General features: G+C 34.2%; 1 protein-coding gene across 1 annotated transcript in view; it reads right to left on the bottom strand.

The window, feature by feature from the left end:
• Positions 1–10,131, bottom strand: part of LOC107660208 (lysine-specific demethylase 4B-like) — a 72,516-nt gene that overhangs the window by 5,215 nt on the left and 57,170 nt on the right. Inside the window, exons 17-20 of the mRNA XM_016449464.1 lie at positions 7,817–7,981; positions 7,580–7,688; positions 343–528; positions 103–270 (exon numbers count right to left, since the gene is read on the bottom strand). Coding sequence (XP_016304950.1) covers positions 103–270; positions 343–528; positions 7,580–7,688; positions 7,817–7,981 — 628 coding nt within the window. The remainder of the gene's footprint in view (positions 1–102; positions 271–342; positions 529–7,579; positions 7,689–7,816; positions 7,982–10,131) is intronic.

Raw genomic sequence — 10,131 nt, 5'->3', positions numbered from 1 at the left:
AATTTCCTTTTTTTTTTTTTTTTTTTTAGTGGTGGAAATGGACTTCCAGACCAAAGCCACTTGGCAACCATGATCACCATAATAATGAAAAAACATTCTCACCAGCAGGTTCTCTGGGAAGACATTATCACAGTAGGAGCCGTCATCAAAGTTGACCTCGTAGTAGTTCTGCGTGCCGATGCCGGTGATGGTGCAGCGATAGAACCAACCGTTGCTGCTCCTGCCGATGACCTCCTGACCTAAAGACAGCTCGCGGGAGCTGTTTTTGACCTGCAGCGGAGGCAAAGCGTCAGTTTGAGGATCACCGTGTGCATTGAGATCCCTTCTATAGCAGCTACGCACCTTCTGATTGGTCTGTTTGTGTTTGTGGCAGGTGACGGACACCACGTACGGCCAATCGGCCGGCTTCATGACGACTCCGGCGAGGAGGGCGCAGGTGACGTGGAAGGACGTGGAGCAGTTGTCCAACGAGCACTGGATACACGCGCCGAAGATCTGCTTGGTCGTCTTGTGGCAGTAGACGCACTTCTGCAAATTGTAACGAGGAAACATGAAACTTGAGTTGCAACCTTTGTAGCATGACGAACTTCTATACTCAATGATGAAAAGTGATTTTATCCATCAGGAAAAGGGCACTGGAGCCAAGACCAAATGGGAGTTCAGTGCTATAAAGCTATTAGGCTAATAGTAAACAGCTAAAGAACGTCTTTTTTAATAAAACATTACAAATACAAACATTTATTAATGTGTGAACTACAATAAAACATCCAAAATGTTCACAAAGATAGTCAATTTTAGAAAAGTATAAAAACCCCCAAAGAAAAAGCATAAGAGTTCATTTAAAAAAAAAAAAACTACAAAGAAAAATGGAATAAACAAACAGAAATGGAGAACAAAGCAACAAACTAGTAAAATAAATAAATAAAATAAAAGACACAAACAGAAGAATGAAAGAACAAACAATCAAAAAGAAACAGAAACAAAAAGAACAAACAAACAAACATATAAACGAATGAAAACACATGTAGAGAAAGAAACAAACTAAAACAAATAAACATTTTTTTTGCTTATAAAAATAAACAAAAAACAGAGAAAAGAATGAATGAAACAAACAAAACAAACAATGAATAAAATAAAGAAAATAGAAAATAAACAGCAAAAGAAAGAGTGAATGAAATAAAAAGAAAAAGCACAAGCAAGAGAATGAACGAAGGAACTAAAAATAAAAAAATATATGAACTAATGGAAACAAAAGTAGAGGGAATGAGCTAAAAGAAACAAAAGAAAAAATAGAGAAAAGAAAGAAGGAAAACAGAAGTAGAAAGGAAAAAACTAAAACAAACAGATAAAAACCGAAAAGAATAAAAGGAGAAAAGAAACAAAGAATGAATGATAGAGCAAAACTAAAGAAAACAAAAAAAAGAAAAAAAATTAAAAAAGCACAAACAAAAGAAACAGAAGCAGAAAAACAAATATACATAAAAAAGCAAAACAAATGTAGAAAATGAACTAAAAGAACCAAAACAAAAAATTGATAAAAGATGAATGAAAGACAGAACTGAAAAACAGTCAAGAAAACAAAAAAACAAATTAAGATGATGATAAAATAATGATAAAAAAAAAGCCAAATAAAATAAAGAAACGAAACAAAAGAGAACAGAAACAACGAAACAAATGAACGAACACCAAGCAAATGAAGGAAAACAAACCAAAAAGCAGACATTCAGTAATAAACCAGATATTAAATGAAAAAAAAGTGATATTATCATACCAGAACGGCGCCTGAGCCGAATACCAATGCTAAACAGCTATTTGGCTTCTGGCTAACATTATTTCCATGTGTCAGCTAAAACCAAAGTAATTTCAAAAGTGCAGCAGCAGCTCTGATGAAAGATTACAAATATGAACATTTACTAACAAAGTGAACAGCAGAAATGTTCACAAACACAGTCCATTTTGATTCCACGTTGACTTAAAATGCAGAAATTGGGCCCGAATTTGTGGCACGAGAGTGTATTGAAAATCAATGCACTTGATATTTCAGCATTTCTTGCAAATATCCTCTCAAATGGAAACATGTTGTGTCCGTTCATCCCCGTCTCTCTCCTCTTCTCCTCCATTTCCGCATAAACCGCCTCCAAACGCGCGCACACACACAGAGGAATATCGACGGGAATAAAAATTCTTTATTAAATTGTCAATACTTCATTTCAACCCCCTGTGGCCAAGCGGCCATAATGTACAACGGCCTTTTAATGCGGCGCCGGCTCGGAAATATTTCATCGGCCGGTGAAAGCCTCTGATTTATCATTCGCCAGGGATTGATCGCAAGACAGGCCAACGGACAAGAGAAGGGGAAAAAATGCGTGATTTACGAGCATCCAGCTCGCAGTTATTTATTCATACATCAAGAGCGTGGCGAGCGGGAAGATAAAGCGACCTCCTTTTAATCTACAATACGACGCTGTTTCTTGTTCTAGAGTGAAGCTGTGCAAATAACGAGACTAAGTGTTTGATGGTCTTTCGTTACTGGCACTGATTTCTAGCAAACCTGTGTGTTTCTGCTTGCTAATGGCGACTGCTGAAGTCAGATGCATGAACAGTATGAGAGGTTTATAGCATGTTTTTCATGTCATCGTGTGCTGAAGTTGCTTTGGGTTGTGTGTTTGTGCCGACGCATTGAGCAGCATTCAGACACGCGGCGGAGGAGGAGAAACCTGCCTATATAATCAATGCAGTTAATTTAGCACAGTGAGCAATGACACCTGATTATTCAAGCATTGCACATCATTAATAATGCATCATATCCTCTGAGAAAGAGAGAATGACGGCGAAACAACAAAAGAAAACATGAACATACAAACAAAAGAAAAAACTGACTAAAGGAACAGAGTGAAAGAACAAATCAGACAAAAGAAAGAAACTAAACGAAAAAACACAAATGAACAAATGAAAACACAGAAGCAAACTAATGGATGAACGAAAAATTAGGGAATTAAAGAAAAAAGAAAAAAGTAGAAGCCAACAAAATAATAAGAAACTGAAAGAGCAAACAAAAGAAAAACGGCCATCAAGAAACGTAAACAATAGAAAATGAAACTTAAACTTAAACAAATAAATAATTGAAGCATGAAAGAGACAAAAAAGAAAAACACTAATTAGAAATGAACAAAAGAAAAAAAAAAAGCACAAATGAAACCGAACAAACGAATGAGCGAAAAATTGACAAATTAAAATGAAACAAATGAAAGAAAACAACAACAAATAAACAATAGGAAAGAAAAACAAAAGGAATAAAAAACAAAAATGAATAAAAGCAAAAAAAAGAAACAAACAAATTAGGAATTAACAAAAAAGCATAAATGAAACCGAACAAACAAAAGAACGAGAGAAAAATGTATGAACTAAAACGCAAAAATAAAAAACAACAACAAAACAGCAAAAATGAGAGAAAAATAACTTAAGAAAAACAAACAAAGGTAATAAAAAAACAAAAACAAAAAACAAATTTGGAATGAACAAAAACAAAAGTACAAGTACAAAAATAAATGAACGGAAAATTTACGAACTAACTAAAGTAAAAAAAAAAAAAAGCATAAAAAAACAACAAAAAATTTAAGTTAAGAAGAAAAAAACAATTGAAAGGCCAATAAATGAAAATACAAACAAAAACAAACAAAAGATACAGAGTGAAAGAACAAATAAGACAAAATAAACTAAATAATGAACAAAAAATAATAAAAACGCAAACTAACAAATGAATAAAAAATAAATAAATTAACAAAAACAAACAAAAGAAACAGAACAGGAAAAAAACACCAAAAAATAAATAAGAAGAATGAAAGAAAACAACGGAAAAAAAGAGAAAAGTTGAAAAACAAACGAAAGGCCAGTAAGGAACAGAAAGAACAAACAACTGAAAACAACAGTAGAAAATGAATGAAACTACAACATGAACAAAAAAAAGAATGAACGAAAGAAATAAACAAAAGCACAAACGGAAAAATGAAAAAGAAGAACATACACAAAGGAGCAAATCAATGGAGGCGCCAACGAGCGAGTGAACGAAACCAAAGTATAAAACGAAGCAAAACACAGAATGAACAAAGAAAGAAAAGGAGGATTTTCATTTCATCTGTGTGTCTTGACTCACCAGACTCTTCCTGGTGTCGGGGACGGCAGTCACGTCCACAGGCTCTCGCTCCACAGCGTTAACGAAACGAGCCAAGTAGAAGGGAAACGAACTAAAAGAAAGGAACAAAAATATGGAGAAAAAAACAATGAACAAATTAAATAAAAATGAATTAAACAAACAGCAAAAGAAACAAAGGAAGGAAACTACATGAAAAAGAATGAAAACAAAATAAAGAAAAACAAGTATAAGTACGAATGAACATAAAAGTAGAAAGGAAACAGTAAAACAAAACAAAGAAACAAAAAATAGAGAAAAGAATGAAACAAAACGAATGCAAGAACAAAACTAAAGAGAACAAAGTAAAAGAAAGAAATAATGAAAGAATAAAAGAACATGAAATGAAAACAAATGTAGAAACCTAACGAACTGAAGAAAAAAACCGAACAAAAAAATAGAGAAAAGAATGAAGGACAGAAATAGTGAAAGAACTGAAAAACAACATCAAGAAACAAATTAAGATTGAACAAAAACAAACAAAAGTCCAAATGAAATAAAAAAATAACAAGAAACAAAAGAGAACAGAAACAACGAAACAAACAAACACCAAGCAAATGAACAAGAACGAACGAAAAACTAGACATTTAGTAATAAGATATTAAATGAGAAAAAGCGATTTTACGCATCAGAAAAAGGCAGTTTCACACCAGAATGTGGCCTGAGTTTGCTAAGTCAATGCTAAGCAGCTATTTGGCTTTTGGCTAACATTATTTTCACGTGTCAGCTGAAAACGAAAGTCATTTCAAGAGCGCAGCAGCAGCAGCTCCGATGAAAGATTACAAAGATGAACATTTACTAATAAAGTGAACACAAACAGTCTTACGCAGAAATTAGGGCTGAGTTTGTGGCACGAGAGTGCATTTGAAAATAAAAGCAGTTGATATTTTAGCATTTTTTTTTTCTAATATCCTCTCAAATGGAAACATTTTGTGTCCGTTCATCCCCGTCTCTCTCCTCTTCTCCTGCATTTCCGCATAAATCGCCTCCAAACGCACACACATACACATACACACACAGACAGATATCGACAGGAATAAAAATTCTTTATTAAATTGTCAATACTTCATTTCAGCCTCCTGTGGCCAAGCGGCCGTAATGTACGACGGCCTTTCGATGAGGTGCCGGCTCAAAATATTTCATCGGCCGGTGAAAGCCTCTGCTTTATCATTCGCCAGGGATTGATCGCAAGACAGGCCAATGGACAAGAGAAGGGAAAAAAATATACGTGATTTATGAGCATCGAGCTCTCAGTTATTCATTCATACATCAAGAGCTGGCAGATAAAGCGGCCTCCTTTTAATCTACAATACGACGCTGTTTCTTGTTCTAGAGTGAAACTAAATGTTTGGTGTTCATTCGTTACTGCACTGATTTCCAGCAAACCTGGGTTTTTCCGCTTGCTAATGGCGACTGGTAGCGCAAGTCAGCCGTATTAACAGTACGAGAGGTTTATGAGTCTCGCCGAAGCACGTTTTTCATGTCATCATGTGCTGAAGATGCTCTGGGTTGTGTATTTGTCGGCACAAATGCATTGAGCAGCGTTCAGATGCACGGCGGAGGAGAAGAAACCTGCCTATATAATCAATGCAGCTCATTTAGCACAGTGAGGAACGACACCTGATTATTCAGCCATTGCACATCATTAATAATGCATCATATCCTCTGAGAAAGAGAGAGGGAGAATGACAACAATAAAACATGAAAATACAAATGAAAGAAAAAACAGAGTAAAGAAAGAGTGAAAGAACGAAAAAGGCAAAAGAAAGAAACTAAATAATGAACAAAGAAAAAAAAGAAAACACAAAATAATGAATGAGAGAAAAATGAACGAATTGATGAAAACAAACTAAAGAAGCCAAAAACTAAAAAATATCAATGAAAGAATTAGAATAATGAATGAAACAAGTGAGAAATTAAAGAACGAATGAATGAAAGAAAGACAAAAGCAAGAAACAAACATGAAAGAACAAAAGAAATTAAGCAAAAGAAATTAACTAAAAACTGAAAAAAAAAAAAATACCATGAATGAATGGAAAGAACAAAACGAAAGAAATAATGAAAGAAACAAGCAGAAACAAAAGAAAAAATAAATAGATAAAATAAAGACAAACAAATTAGAAAAGAAATAAAGCACAAATGAAAGAATAAAAAAATGACGGAAACAGAAACAGTGAATGAAAAGAAACAAAAGAATGAACGAAAAATTAACAAAGAAACTAAAAGTATAAAAATACCAACAAAAGAACAAAAAGAATGAAACAATCTAAGAAAAAAAAAACTAAGAAAAGGCCATTAAGTAAAAGAATAAACAAATGAAAGCGAAGTGAAAACAATACAAAATTAAATTAAATTAATTAAATGAAAGTAAAAAGAACAAACAAAATAAAGAAATCATTAAAGAGAAAAAAAACAAGAAGCAAACAACAAAAAAATGAATGCACATATGAAAGAACAGAAAGAACGGAAGAAACAGAGAGCAAACAAAAGAATGAACGAAAAATTTACTAAACAAAAAAAACAAACAAAAGTAAAGAAAAAAAACTAAAGAATTAAAAAATTTAAACAAAAGAAAAACCAAATAAAAGGAATGAAAAACAAATGAAACAAAGAATGAACAAAAAAAATCAAAAACACAAATGAACAAAAATGGGGAAAAAAAACAGCAAAAAGAGAAAAACACAAGAAACGAAAAACACAAATGAAACAAACTAATTAGGAATGAACAAAAAAACTAAAGCACAAATGAAACAGAACAAACAAATGAACGAGCGAAAAATTTACAAACTCAAACGAAAAAAGTAAAAAAAAAAAAGAACAAAACAGTGAAAAAGAAAAACAATGCTAGAAAAAACTAATGAAAGGAATGAAAAACAAAAATAAAACAAACTAACTAGTAATGAACAAAAAAAAAAACAAAAGCACAAATGGAACAGAACAAACAAATGAATGAGAAAAAAATTGACGAACTAAAAGTTAAAAAAAAGAACACAGCGAAAAAGAAAAACAACGTAAGAAAAAACAAATAAGGTATGAAAAACAAAAATGAAAAACTAATCAGTAATGAACAAAAAACAAAACAAAAGCACAAATGAAACAGAACAAACTAACGAAACGTTTACGAATTAACAAACAAAAAAGTAAAAAAACGAAAGAAAAAAAATGTAAAAAGCAAGAAAAATAAACTAAGCTACAATATGAACAAAAAATAAAGAACGAAAGGGAAAGACAATAAACAAAAGCACAAACACAAAAATGTAAAACACGAACATCTACAACAGAACAAATCAAAGGAGGCGCAAACGAGCGAATGAACAAACAGAGAAATCTCCATTTTAAAACATTACGTGGTAAAATAACGAGGAGGAGTGTGGTTTCATCCTGACTCACCAGACTCTTCCTGGTGTCGGGGACGGCCGTCACGTCCACAGGCTCTCGCTCCACAGCGTTAACGAAACGAGCCTCGGCCACAGCGACGGCGCAGATCACGTGAACCCACCTGCGGACGGGACACCAAACGCACGGTTTATATGCAGAGTTCGTCTGGCAAACGAGCATGAACAGATGCCGCGTAGCTTCTTGTAATTGACATGCGATATGAGAGAAACAGAGTTTGAGATATTAGACCTGTCATCTGTGGTTTTCTTCAAAGCTCCTCCTCTTAAACTGCACAAACAGCAGGCCTGCGACCATAAACAACACCAATGAACACAATAACGAACAAAACACTTCAGCGCAACAATAAATGTGCCATATAGAGTTTTATAAAACTGAGAGTTCCGCTCCTTGATTCTGATTGGTTGAGCCGCGTTCTAAGTAAAAAACAAAGAAAATAAGCACAAACAAAAGCATAAAAGAATGAAAGAATGTAAAAAATAACAAATTAATAAAAAAATGAAAGTAAAACCAAACCAAACAAAATATATTAAACATACTGTGAACAGTTCACTAGTGTACGTAATAAAAAATAAATAAACAGGTTTATTAACTTAACTTTATTCACCTACATTTAATGCAAAAATAATACAAGATGAAAGAAACAAAATAAGAGAGCAAAAAAAAAAACTTATTAAAACAAAAATCAAAAAGAAACAATTGGAAGAACAAAACCAAAGAAAACAAACAAAACAAAACAAAGAATGAAGGGGAAAAAAGCAAACAAAACCAAAATAAATTAAACATGATATGTACGATTCATTAGCGTATGTTACTTAAAAAAATAATGTAGGCGGGGACAAATAATAATAACCAATAACATCATAGCACACCTTTAACGAGCCAATCAAATCACAATTAATAAATCAAAACTGAAGGAAAACGGCACAATGATGAAAGAACAAACGAATTAACAAAAACAAAAATATATTGTGCGCAATTCAGCGGTGTACATTTCTTTAAAAAATAAACAGATTTTGTAATTTTCGATGAAGAAAACTTTAAAACCTTAAATTTTAGGCAGGGACAAATAATAATAACCAATAACATCATAGCACACTTTTAATGAGCCAATCAAATCACAGGTAATAAATCAAAACGCAAGTTAAAGATGTCGCAAGGCTGTTTCAAATCATTACTCTTAAAAAAATAAAATAAAAATAAATAAATAAATAACTTTTTAGATTTGGAGCAATTAAACAAGCTTAGAAAGTGCAAACAAAATGAATACGTCACATTTGAGACTTGAGCATCACGCGAGAGCGCCAATGTCATCAGATGGTGTTTGTCGCAGCCGACGTTCCCCGTAATTACCAAAGCCACTAGAAAGCAAGCCTGCAACCTTTAGCCGAAAAAGCGTAACGGCTAAAGCTAATGCTTCCAGTTTGTCAGTAAGTGGGAAAGGAGACCAGAGGCTGTTTTTTTGAATGGATGTCAATGGAGGAAAAACACAAGTTTGCAATATCAAGAAGCAAAATGAGCACAACTAAAAATAGCTGGAAGCGGAGGACACCGGAAGCCACAAAGCCACTGGAAGGCAAGCCTGCAACCTTTAGCCAAAAAAGCGCAATGGCTAATGCTAACGCTTCCGGTTTGCCAGTACTTGTTTACCAGAGGCTGTTTTTTTGAATGGATGTCAATGGAGGAGAGGCTTCACTACGCTGAATAAACAGCTTTTTAGAGGAAACTGCGTATCATTTAATGAATCGACAGCCTATCTGCTAATCTTCAACATGTTTTACACTAAACGACACTTTTGGATTGAACTATTTTTAGAGTTTACCGTGAAAAAAAATGCTGTTTTATAAGAGAAGTCAGACTTTTTGCGAGAGGTGGGCTTCAGCTTACAGCACTTCTCATTCATTCCTATGGTATCTGTAAACGGCGATTGAGTGTCGCACAACTCTGACTGAAGTTCAGTGACGTCAAGGCTGTAATGTGATTGGTTATTAATGCACACGTGATCCAAGTTAGCCGTTACGCTTTCCCTAATAGATCCTTTTAGGGGCCACGTCACAATTATGTCACAGCGCTACCTGGAGGAAAAACAAAGGGAAAACTGGAGACGGCCAATTCAAACCAGCACAGATTCGGCTACACAAGGAAGCTGGAGGCAAAACAAAGGGAAAACTGGAGGCGGCCCATTCAAACCAGCGCAGATTCGGCTACACAAGGAGCTTAAAATATCATCTTGTTGTGATATTGGGTGCCAGAATCGACGTAGTACAGGCTCCAATTGAAATTTTAACACATAGCTGCTGCTACTGCCAGACAAAAAACCGACGACAGCTGTGGTTAAACGCGATAAAACGAGCAGACTGGACAGAAACGATCCTCAAAAATGCTCACGTTTGCAGCGCACACTTCTTATCAGGAAAGGTTCAATGAAGTATTGTCTTTTGTTGTTATGGGCGCATCTACAGATTTCTTGCCAGATGTTTCTTGCATCTCACGACTATGTCGTGTATGAAATAATGTCTGTGTGCATGTGTGTAAAACAACAAACT

The sequence above is a fragment of the Sinocyclocheilus anshuiensis genome, unplaced genomic scaffold (genome assembly GCF_001515605.1).
Source record: "Sinocyclocheilus anshuiensis isolate Anshui unplaced genomic scaffold, SAMN03320099.WGS_v1.1 scaffold1413, whole genome shotgun sequence".
NCBI classification, from domain to species: Eukaryota; Metazoa; Chordata; class Actinopteri; order Cypriniformes; family Cyprinidae; genus Sinocyclocheilus; species Sinocyclocheilus anshuiensis.
This window is presented reverse-complemented; position numbering and strand designations above follow the sequence as displayed.